The 24977-nt window shown below is 40.4% G+C and overlaps 1 protein-coding gene across 4 annotated transcripts in view; it reads right to left on the bottom strand.

Annotated features, from left to right (window-relative positions):
• LOC144512721 (dystrophin-like) overlaps window positions 1-24977 on the bottom strand; it is a 377468-nt gene that overhangs the window by 44590 nt on the left and 307901 nt on the right. For all 4 annotated transcript variants that reach the window (XM_078243603.1, XM_078243602.1, XM_078243604.1 and 1 more), the window contains 5 exons: window positions 17214-17275; window positions 16906-16980; window positions 2756-2957; window positions 2582-2667; window positions 716-873 (listed from right to left, as the gene is read on the bottom strand). In XM_078243603.1, coding sequence (XP_078099729.1) covers window positions 716-873; window positions 2582-2667; window positions 2756-2957; window positions 16906-16980; window positions 17214-17275 — 583 coding nt within the window. The remainder of the gene's footprint in view (window positions 1-715; window positions 874-2581; window positions 2668-2755; window positions 2958-16905; window positions 16981-17213; window positions 17276-24977) is intronic.

Here is a 24977-nt window from a genome sequence, read left to right as displayed (position 1 = left end):
AACTATGGTTTTACTTTCAGAATACATTTGAGAAAAAGAGCTACATTTGGTATCCAAAGTAGGGAGTTTTAACATGAAAATGCTGGATCATCTTTTGGAGATTAGGGATAATCCAGTCAAACAGCAATTGCTGGATTTGCTGCTTGTTATTTTGGCTCAAACGTTCAACATTAAGAAAATACAAAGGGAATGTTGGTCCTTTCCTCTTCTTGCTTCTCTGTGCTGTCACACACTTTATGATGTAAACACCCATGTGCAAGTTGATATATGGTGTCCTATTTGTGAGATATGTCCATGTTTCTCTTCTCTGCAGCTGTCAGAGATCATTTGTTTGATCACGTACAGGCTTTCATTCACACAAGACACTCTCATTCTCTGGTCCTATTTACTGGAGTCTGTCATGCACTTGTTCTCCCTCTTATTTTTTATTATTCTTGGTTTTATCAATGTTTTGGCCTTTGTTTTCTGTTAATCTCTAAGCAACAATCCAGTTGTTTTCTGTAAATAAACCTGATGTAGTCTGACGTTTAACACTCAGTGGGACTGTGCTTATACGTTACCTTCATCTGGAGGGCCTAAGGCATCAGAGCAAATAGACATGTGGGCTATGGCAGTCCTAGTGATCTATAACTCTAGAAAGTCAAACCAGACTGCTATCTCAAAACAACATACTTAGAAAGAAGCATTTGTGTGTATTTAAGAGTGTGTCACGTACAAACTGGAAGCAGCTGCGGACGGAAGGCTCGATGTTAGAGCCCCCGAAAGAGGCAACCTCGCCGAGCTGCCGGGGGATCTGGATGGAGTCGTGGAGGAGGAGGCCCAGGCGACGCTGGTCGCAGAAACCTGTTGCACTGGCAACCTGTCTGAACAAGACTGGAGGATGGAGAAGGAGGAGGTGAATGATGATAGGTTTACAAAGGGAAATATGACCTCTACACACATTAGACCAGTCGGTTATAACTCGGTATTCTACCCATTTATGCTGGAGACATCCAATTACTCATAAAACCTGTGCTTCTTCCTCTATTTTCCAACTTTTGAGCTCAAGTGTATTTAAGTATGTAAGCTTTATTCTTTAAATACATTGTGTTGCTATTAGGGCTGTCAGCGTTAACGCGTTAATCGCGATGCGATTTAGGGCCGACGCGATGCGATTCATTTTTTTAATCGCATGCCGGCATTTATTAATTTATTTTACACTTCACTCGGCTTCGCGTCGTGCCTAACAGGCTACTATTTTGACCCTTTGCAGCACCGTTACTTATCATCAAGCTGCCACTTCCTCCTAACACATCCTTCTGCTGCAGGCTGCAGGCATGATAGAGAAAGACAGCAGCAATAACTCTGAATGGAGCTTTTTATTTTCCAAAACTCCCGGACGGCTCGTAGACAAGTCGAAAGCCATATGCACGTTGTGTAAAGCCAAATTAAAATATCACCGAAGCACGTCAAGCTTGAGCTACCACCTACAAGCTAAGCACAGTAGTACAGTTAACGTGATGCTACCCGCTATCATGCTGGAGAGTGCTACTTGCCGACCTGTGGATGAAACCAAATCCCAAAAAATTACTACAGCTCTTGCGAAACGGGTGGCAACTAACTGCAGACCTGTCAGCATCGTAGAGGACTCGGGTCTTAAAGACGTACTACAGTTGGCATCTTCTGACCTGTCTCGTTGCCGTCGAGGGAGACAGTAGTTTCACCATACACAGCCTGTACGACATGGAGAAAGCAGCCACACTGGAACAGCTGCAAGGTGCTGCAAACGCTGTCTCATTAACCGGTGATCACTGGACGTCAGTGAGTAATCAACATTATTTAGGAGTTACTAAACACTATATTGACTCTAGTAAGGACAGGGATTTTTAGTTTTTTAGTTAGGTACTTGGAGGAATTGTGCAATAATGACAGAGTCACACATTTTTCTTTTGTTTACAGTAAATAAATAATTACATATCTTAAAATCAAGTTCATAAAGTAACTTTCTTTGCATTCATTTTATTCCCAATCAAGATACACTGGTAAAAATTGCTTTCGATTGTTAATATGTACTTAAAAACTGTTCTGAAATGCAAAATAATAGAATTTTAATCATGTGATAAAATATGCGATTAATCGCGATTAACTATAGAAATTCAGCGATTAATCGCGATTAAAAATTTGTAATCGTTTGACAGCCCTAGTTGCTATATCTTATCAATCACGATGTGATGTTACCATTCATGAGATCCAGCAGAAATATTAATGGGATTAATGCAGTTATACAAACAGCTTCAATGAACTATAATGGTTTTTATTATTGATAATGTACAAAGTGATTGTTTAAAAACGCACACCATCTGGCTGCAGATCTGTGGTGCTGTCCTGCCACTCTGCAATATTCAGACTACAAAATGATTTCCTGGAAAAGCAGATTAATGAGCCATTGTTTTCATGCTTCACTGTGATTGGCTCATATGTTTCAGAGCAATGAGTGCAGTGATGTGACTGGCTAAGAGTGTATTAATTAATCACTACACCCTGTGATTTGAATCCTTTAGGTGAGTGCTGGTCTGTGTGTGTGTGTGTGTGTATTACTTACATCTGTATTTATCCTCCAGGTGAGCCTTGCAGAGTGAGATGATTCCAGTTTTGAATGACAGAGTCCGGATCTTTCCGGTGCGACCACTACCAACCAACAAAATGTGTCAGAGTATGTTAAATATTACTGAAATAGTGGAAACTTTTTTCTGTTTTTGCAGCATGCTACACTTACGTGTCGTAAACGTTGAGCAGCCAGTTGAGGCACATGTCCACGCACAGCGGGACATTGACCAGGTGAGAGTGGCTCTGCTCCAGCTGCTGGTACAGGCTGGTCAGACAGGTGACCAGCTGGGAGATGTCCAGGAGCTGCTCGTTCTGCTTCAGACCATGCTGATCGAACACCTCGCACGCCATTGGCATGCTCAGCAGGTCCACTACAGACAAAGATAGTGGAGGACTGTTAAATAGCAGACAAACATACAGCTGAGTGTGTCCCACTGCCGAGCTTACACCATGCTTAAACTGGACCTGCTGGGTTTAAAAGGGTCCTTGAGCTCAATGCTGCTCAAGGACAGTAGTGAGAAGGCAGCCTTACTGCAGGGATCAACGGAAGTATCACATTATTCATCCTTATCATTCATGAAGTCCACTAAAGGACAGGCAGAGAGAGGAGAGAGGCCAAAGACTCTTCAAATATCGTGGCAAGTTCAATGAGTCAACTGAATGTAAAATAAAACGGCTGAATGTGCAGTGTACAAGTTTGAATTGTTTGACCCACAAAACTGTCAACTTTTGTTTTTGGTACACCTGTTGTTTTCCTTACCTACATTTTTTTCTCTTTTAAGAATACACAACATGGTGGACAGCAGAAGAGAGGCAAACAGAATAGATGCTGATGAATAGAGCTTTGATTTGTATTCCAAATTCAAGCAACATGTCAAACATGAGGGCTACACTGATAACTAGAATACCATTTAAGAATTAAGATTATTTATTTATTAGGACAATGCACATTAATCAACATTTCTGTAAATGTGCAAATGTTACCCAGCCGGCTAATTTTCAACTGTAGTCCTAGTTACCTAGCATGCATGTCTTTATGGTGGGAGTAGGGCTGTGCCGGTAAAGAAGCAATGTATCACTGCGGTATGGCGGTTAACCGCAACCCCCTTACGAGAGTAGCGTAAGTTAGAGCGAGAATGGCAGGGTTGCCACCAGAAAATCCGGAGCACGTTTTTCTCCCATCCCGGAATGCTGTTTGGACTAGCCAGACCCTCCTCGACAGCGCTGTGGAGGAAGGTCTGTCAAAGCGAGACTAACGTTTATGACATCCCTACCGTGTATTATATTAAATGTTACCTGTAGAAGTAATTCATAATAAATCCCCTATATAGCCTATTAAAATGGACTGTCCATCCGCTTGTGCAAAGCTGAAGTGACAAGCAAAGTTTTTTTCCCCATAATCTCTTGAATATAGGATAGAAGAAAGTCGATGAGGATAACTACACAATGATTATTGCTTTCATTATATTCCATATCACATAACATCTGTTCTACTGTAACTTTTGCCAGCAAAAAGTAAAAAAAAGAAAATCCGGTGGTAGTGTCATGTCACCGCCGGAAGTGCGGTGATGCGATTATCATCACAGCCCTAGATGGGAGGAAACCGAAGAACCCAGGGAAACCCACGCAAACATGGGGAGAACATGCAAACTCCGAGGCACAGATCTGGGGAAGGGTACAGAAAAGTTTCTGCTGCTTTAAAGGTCCAAATGAGCACAGTGGCCTCCATCATCCGTAAATGGAAGAAATTTGGAACCACCAGGACTCTTCCTAGAGCTGGCCGTCCCTCTAAACTGAGTGATCGGGGGAGAAGGGCTTTAGAGTAGGGAGGTGACTAATAACCCGATGGTCACTCTGACAGAGCTCCAGGGTCCCTCTGTGGAGGAGTGGCTTCAGGATAACTCTGTGAATGTCCTAGAGTGGCCCAGCCAGAGCCCAGACTTGAATCCCATCGAACATCTCTGGAGGGATCTGAAAATGGCTGTGCACCGACGCTCCCCATCCAACCTGATGGAGCTTGAGAGGTTCTGTAAAGAGGAATGGGCGAAACTGGCCAAAGATAGGTGTGCCAAGCTTGTGGCTTCATATTCCAAAAGACTTGAGGCTGTAATTGCCACAACAAAGTATTGAGCAAAGGCTGTGAATACTTATGTACATATTATATATTTGTTCTTTATTTCTAATAAATTTGCAAACATTTAAAAAAAACTTTTTTCATGTTGTCATTATGGGGTATTGTGTGTATAATTTTGAATTGAATCCATTTTGGAATAAGGCTGTAACATAACGAAATGTGGAAAAAGTGAAGTGCTGTGAATACTTTTCGTATGCACTGTATATCAGCTTAAGGTTGTTATGGCTAACCCGTGTTCAACCCTTCTTTTGTCAATTCAAAACAAGCCAGTCAACACGGGTTGATCCTTGGTCATGACAATTCAAATACGACCTGAGTCACAACCTGGGAGCAATGTATACCTATTACCTTGCATGCTGGAAATGGGCGGGGCAGTTTACACTCACATTCAATGAACGGCTAGTGTTGTCACATACTACAGTCCAGCTAAACACCAGGGGTCTCATTTATAAAACTGTGTGTAGGATCTTTACTATAAGTGTACGTACGCCCAAAATCCCAAAATGGCGTACATAAAAAAGTCAGATTTATAAAACCGTGTGTAAGCACACCTGTAAGCAATGTTCCCTTTATAAATCAGAGATTACCTACAAGTGTGCGTACGTGGATCAGCCTCTTATCCCGCCCTGTACACGCCCATTTTTAACCATAAATAGTCAATGCAAAGCACCTCGTGAATGCTGATCAGTATATGAATGACACTGGCAGTTGTTACACCGAATCATGACGACTGGCGGAGAAAAAGCAACAAACTCCCCAGATGTTCAGGAATTGTTGCAAATTGAATTATAATTTCGGCCTGTAATTGCACAGTGTAGGGAAACCTGATCTATAACTACGTGCATTAATAATACGTCCAAAACGGCAGGCATTATGGCACTCGGGGACAGCTTCGATATACCAGACGTATATAATAAGATTTAACAGAACTATATATTATATCCAAACAAGCCTTAGTGATAAAAATGAAGATTATATATAATATTTATATTTTAAAAAAAACACTCAGCTGTCTGACATTTCCCTCTGGAAACAGCCGGTTTCCCCCAGAGTGGCGAGTACCTGTATTTGGACCGGGATGGCACGGTTCTGGCGCGTTGCCCTCTCTACTGGACTCAATTCAGTACATAGATCCAAGAGCTCAGCTTTAGGGAATCTAAATCGGCATATTAGCCAGTCATCATCATGGTCCCTGAAGTCTCTTTTTCTCCCGATTCTTCCATTAGCGTAGTCCTCCTGCAGGGCCAGCAGTGCCATCATGCAGCATTACGCATGGGGGTCACCACAGCATTTATATGTTTACAACAATTTGTGATTGTTAACACCTTGCCAACACAGCATCAACTAGTGGTATCCCCCACCCCGAGATACAATTTGAAGACGAAAGAAAGTCTAATAGGCAAACACACTTTTCTTCATACAGGTTTTGTCACAAACAGTTTTAAAGTTCGGACCGCAACAAGGACATTAAGGGTAACGATTGCGCGAGAGCTTAACGGCTGTATTTTCAGACTTTGACATTTGATGATATATGCAGAATATTAAAGACAGATATTTAGTTATTTACACTGTGTTCTGCCATTATCTAATACTAGGGTATTTGATGCTATCCTGTATTCCATATAGTCGGGCCATCCCCTCCTCCTGCGCTCCGTAGCGGACAATGTGACGGTGAGACAGCGCCAGGGTATGAAGTTAACTTTTTTGACCACCAAAAAGTCACTGTGGCAGGTGGATTTAAAAATCCACCTGCCACAGTGACTTTTTACCAGCCAGTGACTTTTTACCAGCCTCATAAAAGGTGAAAAACAGGAATTACTGTGTCTTTATGATACTATGCTGTCCTATTCATGGTAGCCTACTCGTGGACATTGCGGCGTCATCATGTGCTGTAGTAGGGGGGCCCGCCTTGATAATCCTGCATAGGGGCCCGGTGTTGGCTCTTTACGCCACTGCATATAAGAGATGAGATGACTGACAAAATCAGGAGTAGCCTACGCGCACCACAACAACCAAAAAAACACTGGTGAATGCGCACCATAACACGAGTTGTTGCAAAAAAGTTGCAATTTTTTTCGTATAGTTCTTAAAAATAAAAAAATAAATAAAAAAGAAACTTGTTTTGGGTAGAATAATTATTAATATTAACCGATTACTCTGGGCTGAGATTTTCTAGGAACCTTACCAAAAACGCTCAGGATGCTGCAAATGTTGGTATAATATGCTGGTGGATTTAAGACACAAAACAATAATTTATTGAATGAATCAAATATGAACATATCTGTCATTGTCAGTGGCTTGTTGATCTTTACATTGTTAGTTAATTTCCTATCTTGGCCTGGGACACACATTCATACGGTTTAATAAAGTACTTATTGGACTTTAACTTATCATTGCACTTACAATAATGAGCGTAGCTGTCCTCAATTTAGGTCAAACTGTACATCTCATCTGCGTTTTTTCCTGCATCCACCGTGTGTGATTGTGTGTGTGTGTCAATTGTGATTGTGTGTGTGTGTCAATTCTCATTGGCTACCTGCCAATGTGGCAGGTAGATTGACAGTGTTACCCGCCAATTGCACAATTCACCCGCATTTGGCGGGTGGTCAGGTGTTAATTCCATGCCCTGGACAGCGCCGATTAAACATTAAGAACAAATTTGTATTTAAGATTTGAGTTGGAGGTGTTTATGGAACAATTATCACTCAGTACAAGCGCAAATAACATTGCTGGATTTAATCTTCATGGTAAGGTGGATGATATGGAGTGAAAAAATGTGCGTGAGGCATCAGTACTTGAAAATATTACGAGTAATCGTTATTCCCATTTACTTTCTGCAGTCTGACTTCAGTTCACCACCTCGTCATCTGCGTCGCCAATTCCTATTTTGTCTCCAAAATGCGCGTACGCATGGGTCAAAGTTTGCGTGGAGGACAGCACATTCTCCCGTAAAGTTAGTTTTTTATAAATCACAACCTTTGCGTGGGGAGTGACGTACGCACATTTTCAGCCCCGTTTTGTGCGTACGCCACGTTTATAAATGAGACCCCAGAACTAGTGTTTTGAACTTGAATTTGTCATTGTACAGAAGGCTCCTGATTATGTTCTAAAGCACAAATAAATAACAATCAAACACTCAACATATGAATTTGTGGCGACAGATGATCTAGTTTCATTCTCCTCCTCTGCATTTCATTAATTGCAGGTGCAGCAATAAACAAGGAAGTAGGCTACTCTATTGATTTAGGCCCATTTTAGGAAGAGGGGAGAATATATCTCTTTGTTTGATAACAATTACAGTAAAGTTAATGTTTGCTGTAGGCTTCCCGACTCATTTAAAAAAAGACAAAGAGAAATAGAGATTTTCACGAGAGCCAGCAGCCACACTCAACTGTGGCTGTGGATGTTTCTCGGGCAAGCAAGCGAGAGCGAGAGAGAGAGAGAGCACATGGTGGCGCTGTGGATGAGAATTAAACGTATAATATTTTAGATTTTTGATGACATTGGGAAGTTGCGTGGAATTATGGGAGTTGTAGTTTTTATTGTTAAACACCATCCCCGATTAGAATGCATCTGTTCACGGACGAGTTTACCCATTCAAGGTTCTTCATGTTACGTTTAGTAACGTTTATTCATGTCATTCAAATAAAATAGCTGCATTTTCCCCAACATAATTACGTTTTTCTTGATTCGATTTGTATTGGTAGCTGACCAGTTAGCTAGTGAGCCAGCAAGCTAACATTAGCCAGCAGCTAAAACCACACAATATATTTCACATATCAATGTCACCTTTTGGATGTTTTCAACACCGGGGTAGACGGGGTTTGTTATAACGTTACTCAAGGAGGCTGAGAGACGGGTGTTGGTAGGGATTCCCGGGGGGGGAACTCCGTGACGGCAAGGACGCTCAATGGCCGTTGTCGGCAGCAGAAGATCTCCCAGCTACCCAGAATGATCTCCCCCTTCCCTTTGCTGTAATATTAACTAGTCGTGTTGGTGCCTAACCCACCTTTTTTTCGGGTTAATTTAGCTAACTGTAAAGACAGAGAACGCTAAGAGGGAAGAAATTCAGCACGAACACTGGTAGCGCTAACGGAGATGTAGCTAAGGTTATGGATGGCTGCTGGGTTTGATATGGTCTGTTTCCCAACGCTTCATTAAACTGCCGTTAGCATCGTTAGCACCCGGCACTGGAGTCAAGTTCTGGCCGGGTTCGGATTGCTGTAATGATAGTGGCTGGCTGCTAGCTGACTGGGGGCTAATGGTAACTAGCTAGCTATATAGTAAGGTCTCTCTGCGCCAGGGGAGTGAGGCAGACTGACCGGGGTGTGCTAGCTGGCTAAATTAGCATTAGATTAATCGTCTATATATACAGCTAACGTGCTGTTAACCATTGTCAAAACAATCATACTAAAAATAACTTTATGAGCGTGTTGAATGATGTTGTAACCTCATGTTGCCCACCATGCATTAGCAAAAGCTACTTGTCAACCAGCACATTATAGTAACATTAAGCTGGATCGATATTGAAATGTATCAATAAATAAAGTCTCTGTTGTATTACTGTGTTACAAAGTGGCATGTCAATCACAAAATGATGCTGTGTGGCAAAAAAAGCAGTATTACAGTTACAAGTATTTCTTTCTTTGACGTAGGTATAATCTGGGTGCCAGTGTTTTGACGGAAGTTACGAGTAACTACAGGGTGAAAGGTTATATGACACCACTGACAGGCGACTAAAGGAAACGTCCCGTGTCAAAAAATAAAATAACAGATTTCTCTGGGTTTGAAATTTGGTGGAAACATTTGGGATAGTGTAAGAACACAACTTATAAAAATATATAACATAGGTATGGTCGTTTTTAGACATTTTAATGCAGAAATGTTACATATTGTACCTTTCAATAAAACTTATTTTCATACGTTTACAGGCAGCTTTTTTCAAAGGCAACTTCGATACCGTTCTCCAAAGTTAATTTGGGCAGAGCAGTGAACATCCGGACACTTTGGCCACTGTTATCATCATTCCTGTGCTGAAGAAAACAAGATCAGCCCGCCTGAATGACTACCACCCAGTTGCACTCACCTCTGTAGTGATGAAATGCTTTGAACAACTGGTCAAGGATTACATCTGCTCCTCACTACCCAGCACACTGGACCAATTACAGTTTCCCTACCGTCCCAACCAATCAATGGAAGACACCATAGCACACATCCTCCACACCACCCTATCCTACCTGGAAAAGAAAGGAAGCTATGTGAGATTGCTGTTCATTAACTACAGTTCAGCATTTAACACCATAGTTTCCTCCAGGCTCGTCACAAAGCTCAAGGACCTGGGATTAAACATCTCACTGTGTATGTGGATCCTTGATTTCCTGACAGACAGACCCCAGGTGGTAAGGGTGGGTGGACACACCTCTTTCACCCTCATCCTTAACACCGGAGAATCCCAGGGCTGTGTTTTGAGTCCCCTGCCTAAACACATGACTGTGTAGCCACTTTCAACTCCAATACCAGCATTAAGTTTGCTGACAACACAGCTGTTGTGGGTCTGATCACAGACAACAATGAAAAAGCCTACTTAAAAGAAGTAAAGGACCTGCTGGTGTCAGGACAACAACCTACTCATGAATGTCAGCAAGACTATGGCGCTTACCCACTGATAGTACCAGCTCTGCTCGGCCGCAGTGTCACATCCTTCATTTTCCATATTACCGACTCATTCGTGAGGCACACAGAACGTCGAAGGTGTGTTGTTTTTGATTCTCGGCATGTGGCTGTTGCCACAGCCAGAAGACAAATTGTGTTTCAAAAGAAGCTGGAGGCAGCAAAAAAAAAAAAAAAAATTCAAAATGGCAGGTTTGTTCAGGACACCCCGTCTGTTGTTGACGCAGTGATTAGTAACGATTTTCTCTGACCAATCAGTAGTCTGCAGGTTTTCACGTCACCTTTTGGTATCGCCTCAGCTCGCTTGGAACCTCAACGGAGGTGATACTAAAAAAAGTACCCGTTGGCAGGTACCAGGGACACTTTTTTTCATAATGGAAAAACAAAAAAGGTTAGTAGAGTCGAGGCGAGTCGAGCAGGTACGTAATGGAAAAACGGCATAAAGAGATGATAGTAGACAGCTTGAAGTACCTAGACGCTGCATACTGACTCAGTGGTGAGAAAGGCAAGACAGACCGTTTCACCTCTGAGGCCTGAGGAAACATCACACGGCAGAGTCTTTGTGTTGGGTTATAGTTTGTTTTGCAAGTATATTTTGGTTTACTGTGCTTTATTTATTCCTGCTTTGTCATGTGTTTTGCATGCATATTAATTAATCTGCTATGCTTTCTTCCTGATTTGTTGTGTGTTTTGCATGTTAATTTACTTGCTGTGCTTTAATTATTGATTAAATTTCTGTTTGCATGTTTACTAGTTAGGGGCCAAGCAGCTTTAAAACATTTTACTGCATACAGTAGTATAAACAAATCCTGCCATTTCTTCCAAATTAAATGTTTGATGTTCATGGAATAAAAATCACAACATCCGAAGATCACTGTAGATTTGGTGTGCAAAATTTCAGAATTTTATCTCAAAAAATGAATTTAAATTTTTTTTTTGAATTGTGTCCTCATCTACGCATTGCAGTCTACGCTAAATGGAGCATCTTAAACATCAGTTTGACATTTATTGATCTTTTTGAAAATCAATTACAGGCATCTCTATGTTGTCATGTACACGGTTGTGGTTTTGGACATTTCAGTTGCCTGTTATTATTCTGTATGTTTCCTGTTGTGTTTATTGTATTCTGTGGTCTGTGTATATTTCTGTTCCCTGTTGTGTATATTTCTGTTTCCTGTTTTATTTTGATAGTCTGTTTTCTGTCTTGTCTAGTTTTACTTCCTGTGTTTTCCCGCCTTGTCCGATTGTCCTGCCCCGCCCTGATGTGTTTCACCTGTTGTACCACCTGTTCATTGTTTGCTCATCACCTCTTGTCTTTAACCTCTTTGTTCCCCTTGTCTCTTGTCAGATCGTTTTGTGTCTTAGTCCTGTCAGTTTGTGTGTGTTTGTGTGCTTTCCCCGTGTCTTTTCTGGTCAGCTTCTACCCTTCCTGTATTTCCCTGGTTTTTACTCCTCTGGTTTTTTTGGGATTCCTTTTTACTTATTTTTTGGAATTGGTTTTTTGCCTGCTTCCCTCAGGACTCCCTTGGTTCTTTTTGTGTTTCGATTAATAAATCCTCGAGCTCAAACCTTCTCCTGCCTGCCTACCTGTCCCTGAATTTGGGTCCTTTAATCTCTGGAAGCGTGACATACACAAATTCTCCGAATTTTCTAATGAGAATTTTCTTACTTTCAGTAGCTTGAAATTCTGCATTTTCATGCAAGCCTGCTCCTTGTCAACTAGGTGTTGCAATGCCACTTGTGACATCACCCAGATAATAGCGCCATGAGATCAGAACCTGCCTACGGCCTCAATGGTTCTGAGTTCGAGCTGATCATACATGTATCTAATCAGGCATTGTGCTGTGGACAACTGTCCAGCATATTTTAAATGTGTGTCTGCATTAACACAACTGATTCTGATTAACAATCAGCCAAGTTGCAGTTTAGGAAAATCATGTTATTTAGTCAACCCAGGCTGACTCAATAAAATATAGCCCAAATAGCTAGAGGAGTTTATCACCTGGACAATAGCTCACTGAGATCAGTATTTTCCTTTGGACCTAAAGATTGCGAGTTGAAAGCTCAACGGTCACAATGTCACATCTTATAAAAAAATCTGCCATTGTGCTTTGGACACCTTCCCTGCGAGTTTAAAATGCTCTGCCCCGACCATCGCTGCGGAACAGCTATAATTGCTTTTGGAATTGTTTTGGTTTGTATAATCGTTTTTTAGTTTCTGCGGTAGTGCACCTTAATGGAATTACTCTGATTGAGGACATAGACTGACACGTTACGCCACCAATGAACTGGTTGGGGCAGGAGTCTGGGGGACCAATCATGGAAAAGGAAATGGAGTCGTGGGTGGAGCACGGAGACAGAAACAAGGAAATACACGGGAGAAAGACAGGTGAGCAGAGTTGAGCGTGTTGATCAGAAGTGAGCAGACGAGAAACAATGGTGAGAAGGAGAAAGAGAAGGAAAAGGAGATGGCTAGAATGAGGGATACACTGATGGAAAACCGGGACTAGCAAGACAAAGCAAACCCGCTAATCGGATACTGCTGCCATAGCCGGTGTTATGTCTCTGTTTCCAAACCAACTGATGTTTCGTTTACCTAACAGCTGCCGTTGTGGCCTGCCACTAGATTCGTCACACAATCACAAACATCAACAATCAAACGATTTTCAAATCGTTTCCCAGATCTACTGCTGCGAAAATGTTTGTCTAAGTAAGCACCACATCACAGCCACCTACAAGATCTAAAAAGAATATTATCATTCAAGTTTGGGTCGAGCTGGTTTCGATCTTGTGGCAAAAATATAAAAGATAACACACAAATCCGCAGCTCTACACAGTGAGCTATTGAAGCGCTACATTATGTCGCTTCCAGTCACGTATTTATCAACTACGTCAGCAACCAGGTAACATTTTGTTTTGAGCTGATCTAAAACAACTGGTTATCTGGCTTAGTTTAGGAAATACCCGATGATAGTTATCACGTTTCTTTCCTCGCATCTATGGTCATATTGACTACTACTACTTCATCAGATCTTGGAAACAATTTGAAAATCGCCAATATTATGTTTGTGATTGTGTGACGAATCTAGTGACAGAGGCAGGCCACAACGGCAGCTGTTAGGTAAACACAACATACGGAAACCATTTGGGTTTGAAACCAGTAGGGACATAACATCGGCCACTGGGAAGATGGCGATGGCTGGAGAGAGCCGCTGGACCCCAGGTAAGCGTGCCATGACTGGAAGTGTCGGACGCGTGGGGGTTACGTGGCGGAGCAGCTGAAGAGTTACGTGGCGTTTCTGTTGCGTGTCAGCTGCGTGGATTTTGTTTGTTGTCTTTACACACCAGAAACGTGCTAGTTTTGTCTGTACACATGTATGTTTCCCATTGATAAAATTAAATACCATGTTAAACATAAATATATACTGATTTGATTACAGCAAAGACAACGTCGGCAGTATTGACGGCAAAATAGGCTACAGAATATTTTGTACTGTATTGACAGGTGCAATATTAGAAAATCAATTTTCTTTATATCTGCATTTATATCAAAACCTAGAGACTTTCAAACATTTATTAATATGTATTCTTGTCAAAATGACATATAAACATCTTTTCCTATTCTATTTTGCCTGGAAACGCTTCCATGCACGTGTTTTCACGCAGGCAGTGTGTAAGCTCTAACCTGTTAACATGGGAGCCGAAATATAAAGGGACACGCCACGCAGCTGAAGTGTTGCACTGTGGTGACTGTGGCTGAGGGCCGCTGGACACCAGTCAAGCTTGCCATGACGGGAAGTGTCATACGCCTACTTGACTTCCGAAGTCAAGTGTTTCACTGATACAAAGTGTCTATCACATGGTCAGTGGGGTTCTTGTACAGTCTGCCGCCAGTGTCTTTCCTCTCGTGTAGTTGCCGAAGAGGAAGCAGTGGAGACTTTAAAAGAAGACTGGTGGGACTGGTTTTTATCTTTTTTTTTATTTAATTTTTTATACATTGTCCTCTTAAGTTGTGTGTTATTGCCAGACTTTTTAACATTGAAACAGTTTTAAGGGGATTTTATCATTTTTAATAGGTTTGGTTTTTAAATAGTTACTTTTCCTGTGATAAAATAAATTATATTATCATAACCTGTCTCTGTCTTGTTCCCTTGGATTGCCATGCCACTTGTGGCCTGGCACCCTGGCCACAGAAATTCCAGGTATCCCCTCAAATACTGAGCAATTTCTATTTCTACATCATCGAGAGCGTCCTGACAGGGAACATCACTGTCTGGTACGGCAGAGAGTGGTTTGATCGTCTGAAAACACACAATAGGCGTTGCCCTACCCTGCCTAAAGGATATTTACACCATGTGTTAATAGGTAGGAGAATTAGTAAAGATCAAGACCACCCAGGTAACAGCCTTTTCTCCACTAAAACCAAATAGATGGGTTTTGCTGTTGTTTTTGTTTATTACACACTTTCAGTTTAGGACTGCACAATATTGGAAAAAACTGACATTGCGATATTTTTTTTCCTGCGATATATATTGTGATATGAAAAAAAATAAATAAATAAATATATATATATATATATATATATATAAATAAAATACTATCAATCTAGGCTAAAGTCAATGATAATTTGTTGCTTCCTCTAAATTTAACATTTCACAAAACATTTTACAAGACAAAACAAATGTTATTTTCCGTGAAATGTTTTGTTTTGTGAAATATTGTAGTGTTTTCTGAAATGCTTTTGTGTTTTGACCTACAGGGCCACCGTAGTTTCAGTGTTTCTCATACATAGGTTTTATTTGGGCACCCCGCCATGGTAAATAAAATCAGATTAAATTATTTTCTTCCAATCAATGATGTAATTTTTTTTTTTACAGCGCACACAGACCAGTGGCCTCCAGCCCCTCCCCCTCTTGAAGTCTCGTGTCGCGTGCATGACAGCGTCAACACTTCACTTCAGGCTCAGAGGCTATCGTTAGTAGTTTGCTGCTGGTGGTCTTGTCATGGGATTAACTATACTAATAAACCGTATAAACGCTGCGGCCACACAGCTGTATCTGTATCATCTTTAAGTCTGAGTTGTTTAATATGTAAATGGTTATTTCTTTTTAAATTATCTGTTAATGTCATGTAGTCATTGTTTTCAATAAATAGTTTATAAACCTTCATTTGACTAGGTTATTACTGAACCCAGCCATCACGCACATCCTGCGCCACCCACCACCACAAGTAAATTCTCAACCTGTGGGAGTTTTTTCATGTAAATGATTTTTTTGTGAGCGTTGCTCAAAATAATCTCAGAGACTTTGTGTCTACTGAACTGAACGACACACAAAAGACCAGACTGTTATTGCATTGGGTGGCAGCATTATAATATATTTTCTAAAATACATGGCAAAATAGCACAGTTTACACTGCTAAGAGTACATCAGTTTTGTGTGGGTTCAAGCTGTTAGATAAGCTACCTGGCTATGTATGGTTTGTGGGGGCTGCAAATGTGTGTGTCCTTACTGCTATAGAGATGGAAACTGATCACGCGTTAATGGCCCATCAGCACAAACAAAAGGATACAGACTCTCTAGGACATGGGGTTTGATGGTTATAGTACCCCTAAAGTGTCTTGCTGTGCTAGTGTTGAAAAGTTTCGTTTATACATTATGCACTTTATTTTTTATAACTGTATCAGTACTATAATGTTTTCATCCTCTCTCTCCTTTTACATTAAAGTGTATTTTTTTCTTTTCTTATACTAATGCATATACTGTTTTAAAAAATATGGATATTCAAGGATTCTATGTCTTGCTTTGGTGATTGAAATATTTATACATTGTCTTGTATCCAAAAGAAAAGAGAATTCCAAAAAAGAAGGTATTGATATTTATATACCATTATTAAATAAGAAATGGAGTTGATAGAAAGAAATGCCCACCAAGTCTACCGCTCGGAATAATGTGAGCAAAGGGTTAAGGAAACAAAAAGAAAAATTCACAGGCGCGCTTCCTTCAACAGTGTTAATCACAAATCTGTTAATTTTTATTTTTAGAAAGCCCCCTTAACATAAATAGTGCTTCTGTGCTATGAAGCTGCAGCCAGCTATCCACCCTAAAACATATCACACACATAACAGCTCGTAGGCAGCTCACACTCCACTGGCAAGGGGCGAGAAGGTTGAGTAAACACACATATGGACAACAACACACATACTGTCACAGCAGAGAGGCAACAACGCTAGGAGTAGAGAGAAGAAAAAGAGGGGGAAAAAAGAATACCCAAAGCAGAAAGTGAAGAAGAGACGATGGAGAAGAAGAATGCGGTGGAAAATGAAGTGAACTTTAAAAAAAGTGTTGAAGAGAGAAAAGAAAGAACAAATGAGAAGTGTATTTGTGCAGGAACACAATAAGAAAAACACTCATGAAAGAAGAGTGTACTTGAAGCAAGAGACAAAAACAACCCTATGTGACACACATTCAGGAGAGGTACAGTATATACATGTAAACTATATTTAGAGTACTTACAGCAGAGAGCTTTCTGCAGGCGCCTGAGCTTCATGGCTGTTCGGTAGGCCGAGAATCGTACATTGTTCAGGTCGGCTAAAGAACGAGAAACGAGAACGAAGACGAAACAGATTTATTTATTTCATCTCGTCATTCAACGGTGTAATGGATCATGAAGTGATCCCTCATGTTGTATCACAGCAATTTATGATTTTATGATAACATAAGACAAACCTTTATTGATCCCCAGAGGGGAAATTTGGTTGTTACAGCAGTGTAAAAACAGCAATGAGAAGACATGGGTCGGACACAGAGAATTAGCATCTTACCCAGAGACTGATAGAGCTCGGCCATCTTGGGATGGTCCCAGCATGTTGTCTGGGTTTGGTGGCTGGAAAGGAACAAAAAGAGACAAATGGTCAGATGTCGAGTTGATCAAACAGATCATCAGCCTAAGGCGAAGGCTCCCCTAAATGGTCATGAAAATATTATGCTAAGCTACATGCTAACGCAAGCCTTATGTGCTGATGTTAAGCAGGTATAATGCTTTTCCATGTTAACCCTCTGCGATCTAAGCCATTTTTTTTTTCAATCTTTGTTTCGCCTGGTTTCCTTGTGTAATATTGTTTGTATAACCTCAAACAATCAATCACAAATGCACAATCAAGGTACAGACATTTTTCAGAATCTTTATTTAGAACAAAAATTTAAAATAAAATATAAAAACACGTTTGTTGCAACACACCAAAATGAAAGAAAAAAAACAATATCTATAAAGTGTTACGAACAATATGTTCAATATGTCCGAAACATCAGAATTTGTCAAGATATATATGCTGCAGGGATGTCACATGAATGTATAAATTGTTATATAACTATAAAGACAAAAAAAGAACTTGAAATTGAATCTCAAAAATGTATTGAAATGACACGGAGAACAATAATAAACAAGACTTTAGGCTTTTGCAATCAGGGGAAACAAAAATAAACACTGCAACTAAGACAAATAAAAAAACAGATTTTTTTCCCCAGAAAAGTCCATTAGCTTTTATCCAAAAAGTTAGTTGTGCCATCGCCAAATGACACTCATTTACACATCCAGGGCTGCCTGAATAACCGGCTACTCTGCCTGCAATACACACACACTACATACAAGGCCCTCCTGCTAGTATCAGGTTAGGGAATGAGAATGTTATCTCAATGGCTGAACAAGCTGCCTTTCTCCTGACATCACTTCCTGTCCATTTCCCTGTCAATAAGTAGGGTTGGGTATCGCATGGATTTTAACGTCATAAAGCTAACGTTACATGGTAAATTTATTTGTGGGTTAGCCTAGCACTGCTAACTGTGGTCATCAATTATAGTAAAAATAACTTTGAGCGTGTTGAACTTTGTATTCTTAACGTTATAGTACTATTTAGCAATGGTTTAATAGCCACCAAGCATTAGCCACGTCAATTTTATACAGTCTATGGTCAACATAGCCCATTGAAATAAGCTGGATTGATGTTGAATTATCATATTAATAATGTTTAATTAATTAATTTAATTACAGTTATTACTGTGTTGCAAAGTGGGATGTAATTAATGACAAATTGATGGTGTGTGGCAAAAAAAATGCTGTAAAGACGCTAAATCTCATGAGAAAGTCACTAAGTTGGCAACGCTGCTCTTAGGCCAAAAAAACACTTTCATTTCGGCGCCCATGTTATCCAATTAGTCAGTTCACACCTGCGATCAGGAGCATAACTACTCTCCCCCAAAATCTTTTTTTCCCGTTTGCATTCCCACTGGCCAAGTGGCCATAGGGACTGGTAGGAGGGGTAAGGGAGTGACGCAAGCACGGCAACGGTCTTTATAGCATCGTCACTCGACTTTAGTGCCACATACAACAACAACAAAGCAGCATTCCATCCATTCTCGTAGTAATTCACGTAATGTTTTGCTCAACACAGACGGGGCTTTATTATACTCGGAAAAGACCCCGCCTCTGCCTGCTGCGCTGTGGACGTGTGTGTGTGTGTGTGTGTGTGTGACGGCCGGCGAGCCGCAGGACACGCTTGTGGAGTTTAACTCCGAAAAGACAGTTAACCACAGGTTCCCGTTAATCTTATGATGGACAGGTGTTGTGATATTTAAACAAATGAACCGTCAACGGTGAAATAAAGCCTCTTATTTACGAGAGCGGTCTGCGAGACCTCCAGCTTACAGCGAGGTGTCTGAGCAAGACTGGCCGAGCGACGAGCAAATTGTCAATTTGGCATCAATTTTCGCAAGACTGCCTATATTCGAAATCTAAACAGTTAATTTCTCGCCTAAAACGTTGTCAGAAGTGAATTTAATGATGAATAAGATGGTGAAAATTGTTAAAAATGTCCCGTTGTTGGTTGTTGCTCTGTCTGCAAGTTCCGAGTTGGCAGTGGGCGTGACTTATAAGTTCGACCAATCAAGTACACCTAGGAAAAGGGAAAAGGGAAAAGACCCTGCTCTGAAGTAGGAGCTAAAAAAGTACGCTACTGCGGCCAGAGGAATTTAAAAATCCCGAAATTTCGGAACACGACGAAAAAAGTGTTCTAGGAACGTTTAGTTCTAAGAACTGCAAAAATCCCTCCGGTTGGAAAGCCCCTAATGTTATTTCTCCCCAATTTCTGGTCACATTACTGCTGAAACATATCCAGGGACAAATGCATATTGTCCCAGCCCTACTAGATAGTAAGTTTAATGTAAAACAGGAAGGTAAATATTTAGACGTGCCTTTCAAAACCAGCATAAGAACAGTTTACTAATGCCAAACGATTGTGGCTTCGTAAAAAACCAAAAGAATTTGGAAAATCATTTTTGGTAACTGAAATGAATTTCATTCGCTGATGAATTACAGCTACTTCCCCAAAATGCCACACTATGACATTAATCCTGTCATGTGTGTTTCTTCCCTCCATCTTCTAATTGTAGACAATAACCTGCTGTGGCACAAAATCACAGAGACTCCATTCTCCCTGCATCACAGAAGTGCATTTGAGGATAAAAAGAAGATGGAAAAGAGGCAGAGGGAGAAAAAGAGATGGCTGCTGCGTCATTCTCAAATCACACATATCTCCTCATGACTTCTGCTCGCCACTCACAGCCTCTACCAACCCCCAACTCTTCTCAAATGTTCTATACATTGTGTAGCCTACAGTTTTCTTTGCCGGAAATTTACCTAGACCCAGATGTGTAAACATCACAATATGTAATTTTCTGCCGCTAGGGGTCTCTCAATCGAAACCATGGATGTAAACACAGAATTTGTGATGACGCTGTCGAAGTTGCATGGGATGTGGGATTTGTAGTTTTCAATGTTAACCACATATGTGCAGGCCAATGTTTTTTTGCGGTGATGGCGGTGACAAGCTCAGACCCGCGGTAGGCGTCATGTGACGCGGTATTGCGGTAATGCGGTAACCGTCCCAGCCCTACACTCAAGTTCCCCAAATTCGATTAGTCATTTTTCGGATATAAAAACTGAACATCCAACCAAAGATTAGCAGTTGAGTCAGGTTACGTTCTGTCAGTCAGACAGATAAGTGTCCAATAAGTGCTAATAATGACTGGAAACCCAGCACTTTGAATCCAAATGTGTGAACCAGAAGTTTATGAATTTTAAAGAGGTAACCATATAAACATAGATATGGTTTTCAATGTAAATGGTATATTTTTTAGTGGTATTTAGATTTGAACTTATTTAGTACTAGTAGTAAGAAGTGATTAAAATTCACAATTATGCATTAAAAGTTGTTAAAGATTCTTGCCCTACCTTTGCTTCCATACTTTGCTAGCACAGCAGCATTTCACACTTATTGCGTCGTCATCATGAATTGTATAAGTATACTTATAGAAGTTCTCCAATTTGCATTTCATGGCATCTTTAAACACCCACTTTAAATTGAAATGCCATCTAAAAAAGATTAAAACCGTACTAACATGAAATGGTAGCAAAAAACATGTTACTGTAAAGCATAGAGCTGATTTCCCTGGTCATTAGTTATTAGCTAATAATAATAATAACATGCTAAGAAAATCAATTCTAACTACGTTAATAGCTGCATCCATTTTAGCAAAAAATGTTCTGTGCCACAATAAATATGAATGTGAAGTGGTGTCAGATAGGCGCTATTGTAAATGTGATGGTAATGTGCCAGCTGCCCGTTTACATAAAGCTAACTGAAGCAACATGACTTACCAGCAAGGCAATTATGTTTTTTTGTCCTTCAAGGGAGATGGAGAACAGTGGAATCTCAGGAATTAGTTTCTAGTGCCTTACACTTTATATGTCATTTTAACATTTCACAAAACATTTTACATTTTAGACAAAACAAATGTTATTTTCCGTGAAATGTTTTGTTTTGTGAAATGTTTTGTTTTCTGAAATATTGTAGTGTTTTGTGAAATGTTAAAGTGTTTTCTGAAATGCTTTTGTGTTTTGACCTACAGGGCCACCGTAGTTTCAGTGTTTCTCATACATAGGTTTTATTTGGGCACCCCGCCATGGTAAATAAAATCAGATTAAATTATTTTCTTCCAATCAATGATGTAATTTTTTTTTTTACAGCGCACACAGACCAGTGGCCTCCAGCCCCTCCCCCTCTTGAAGTCTCGTGTCGCGTGCATGACAGCGTCAACACTTCACTTCAGGCTCAGAGGCTATCGTTAGTAGTTTGCTGCTGGTGGTCTTGTCATGGGATTAACTATACTAATAAACCGTATAAACGCTGCGGCCACACAGCTGTATCTGTATCATCTTTAAGTCTGAGTTATTTAATATGTAAATGGTTATTTCTTTTTAAATTATCTGTTAATGTCATGTAGTCATTGTTTTCAATAAATAGTTTATAAACCTTCATTTGACTAGGTTATTACTGAACCCAGCCATCACGCACATCCTGCGCCACCCACCACCACAAGTAAATTCTCAACCTGTGGGAGTTTTTTCATGTAAATGATTTTTTTGTGAGCGTTGCTCAAAATAATCTCAGAGACTTTGTGTCTACTGAACTGAACGACACACAAAAGACCAGACTGTTATTGCATTGGGTGGCAGCATTATAATATATTTTCTAAAATACATGGCAAAATAGCACAGTTTACACTGCTAAGAGTACATCAGTTTTGTGTGGGTTCAAGCTGTTAGATAAGCTACCTGGCTATGTATGGTTTGTGGGGGCTGCAAATGTGTGTGTCCTTACTGCTATAGAGATGGAAACTGATCACGCGTTAATGGCCCATCAGCACAAACAAAAGGATACAGACTCTCTAGGACATGGGGTTTGATGGTAATAGTACCCCTAAAGTGTCTTGCTGTGCTAGTGTTGAAAAGTTTCGTTTATACATTATGCACTTTATTTTTTATAACTGTATCAGTACTACTAAGCTAACTGAAGCAACATGACTTACCAGCAAGGCAATTATGTTTTTTTGTCCTTCAAGGGAGATGAAGAACAGTGGAATCTCAGGAATTAGTTTCTAGTGCCTTACACTTTATATGTCAGATGGTTAATGTCAAGTTATCTGGGTGTTTTTTTATCAGTGACTGCCTCAAACTTGAAAAAACACTTAGGATGACGACAGAGGACACGGTGACAACTCAATCCTCCAGGTTTAATTTTCACAGATATATACGAGGAGTTTGTAGGTAGGTAAGTAGGTAACCAATAGCCTAGCTCCCTGCAATCCTGGAAATAAATGTGGCTTCTTATTTAGTATGTGTCAATCAATGTGTCTGTGACACTTTTGTCATCAATTTAAATATAATTAAATGCCTATTCAGTGCCAGCTAAAATAAAATATTAGAGCCAATTTGTTGCTGATATGAAGGTGGAAATAAGACAAGAGCTGGAGGTGGAGAAAAGACTTAAAAATTAATATCTTGTTAGATATGTAAGACCAGTCAGAGACTGCCATTTCTTCAGTACAGGTGTGTGTGATCAGGCTTACCTACAGGTGAATAGTAGGTGTGCAAAGTGGGCGACCACTGAATACAGTGGCTGTTGAGGGTCAGTGGAAAAAAAACGTCATTCCTTTACAGACGCTGAGCTTTCTGCTTTATGTTTTCTGCTTTATAATTCTAGCCTTAGGCGTGTTGGTACACAACAGCAACCCTCCAAGCTTGTTAAAGAAACACATGTTGAGTTGGTCAAACACAAGCACACCTGCAGTTAACCTTTGTCTAAAAAGCAGCCAAACAATAATCCATATGCTGTGTTTTTTCCCACATTGGCCTTGGTTTTCTCCCTCCTGTCTCTCTACCACACTCACACTCTAGATAATGATGAGAGGGGTCCCATGGTGAAGAGCTACTTAAACCTCCTCTAAGCTCAGAGTCTGTGCAAACAGTAGCTCAGTCACTCAGCTCATCATAGGTGTGTTGCTACGAACCACTCGGACAAATGCTTCTAATAACTATGCAGAATCAAATACGCACTGCACCAGGCGAGAGGGCATGAGACGGGAGGCTCGTACCGTCCCTGAGCTTTCTATGGAAATAGCCTAATAGCTGCTACATGTGAATTTTGCAAACTTACAGGAGCTAAATCGGTCGATAGAAAAATAATGTTTTTCAGCAGATGTGTTAGTTACAACACGATAGAGCTAGCAAAGCAGTTTTGTGTTTATATGTGCAGTAAATATTCAGTTTGGTAAATCCCACGATCCCTACAAAGCTAACATTAGCTCAAGTTGGCTGGCTGACTAATAAACCGGGAGGGACTAGAAATCCTATTTGTTGCTTTTTTATTTTGAGAGCAAATTGCTCCACAAAATTTCATATTGTAAGGCACGTTCTCAATGTACTGTACTGCTAATAAGAAGAAAAAGACATGGCTCTACTCTTACTTGATGCCGAGAAGGCCTTCGATAGGGTTGAGATGACTTCTATCTTTGATGTTATAGCTCAATTTGGTATTGGAAATACTTTCCTTAACTGGATAAAACTATTACATCTCAACCCTATAGTTGAGGGACTGACAAATAAAGTGGTGTCTGAGCCCTCAATATTATCCATACCAGCAGCAGTTAGATCTAATCGGCCTGTTTGGTAGTATCTCCGGCTATAAAGTAAATGCTTTGAAGTCATCAGTAATGCTGCTTAACGGAAATGAAAGACAATATATAAACCAATACATTTACTTTTAGGCTCTCATCTAATTATACATATTTGGGCATATATTTATGGATATTTAAAAGGATATTTTACAATAATTTTGAAAGCATCACAAGGTTTACCAGTTTCGAGTAAACGCACCATTTAGTCCCGTCTAACAGCAGTGACTAAGTGCTAGTTTGTGTTTTTAGCGGCAGACTGTTGTATGTCCCGGTGTTGGAATCCTCTACAGTGAAATACAGTCAGCATTTTAACCATGTTTAATCCAGTTACTAGCTAATGGTAGGCTAACGTTACCTGCTGGCAAGTGTAACGTTAGTGTTAACTAGCGTGACATACAGCGATGATTCTGTTGCCTCTAACTTCTGTTTCAGAGCATCAGAGAGCAGTGAAGGCATTTATGAGGAACCAAAATGAGGCACCGAAATCTACGTTGCTATTCCGTCTTTTAGGCACCGGAGCCATATTAGCACCGGGCTTGGTACCCAAGACCGGCTTTAAGCCTCCTATTCTTGGGTACCTCAACTACCAACTGCCACTGAAATTGTGTGTGTTGATCCATGCTGACCACGGATCAACTATGGTCCGTTACACCACTAATAGGGAGAGGGAAAGAATGGTACCTGCATGTACAAAACTAAGCAGCAAGCGCACAGAGCGGCCACAACGCACCCACAATCGTTTGCTTTGCGATCGCTGGAGAGCATACACACTCTCGCAGGTAAAATCTGCTCTCGAAGTTGATTTCTGCTCGCCTTATATACTGTCCTCATCTCAAAATTTAAAAAAAGTGGAGCATGTTTGGGAGGGAAATCGTGCTTCCCCTCTGTTTTAAATTGGAATAAACTTCAGTTATTTTTAGACAACTACAAACACATGCCATCAAACAATAACATCCACCCACACATGCAAACACACAATGCTACATATTGCAGTAAACAGGCATAACTAATAAATA

This window comes from Sander vitreus, chromosome 24 (genome assembly GCF_031162955.1).
Source record: "Sander vitreus isolate 19-12246 chromosome 24, sanVit1, whole genome shotgun sequence".
Lineage (NCBI taxonomy): Eukaryota > Metazoa > Chordata > Actinopteri > Perciformes > Percidae > Sander > Sander vitreus.
Note: the sequence above shows the minus strand (reverse complement) of the source record. Positions and strands in the feature narration are given on the sequence as shown.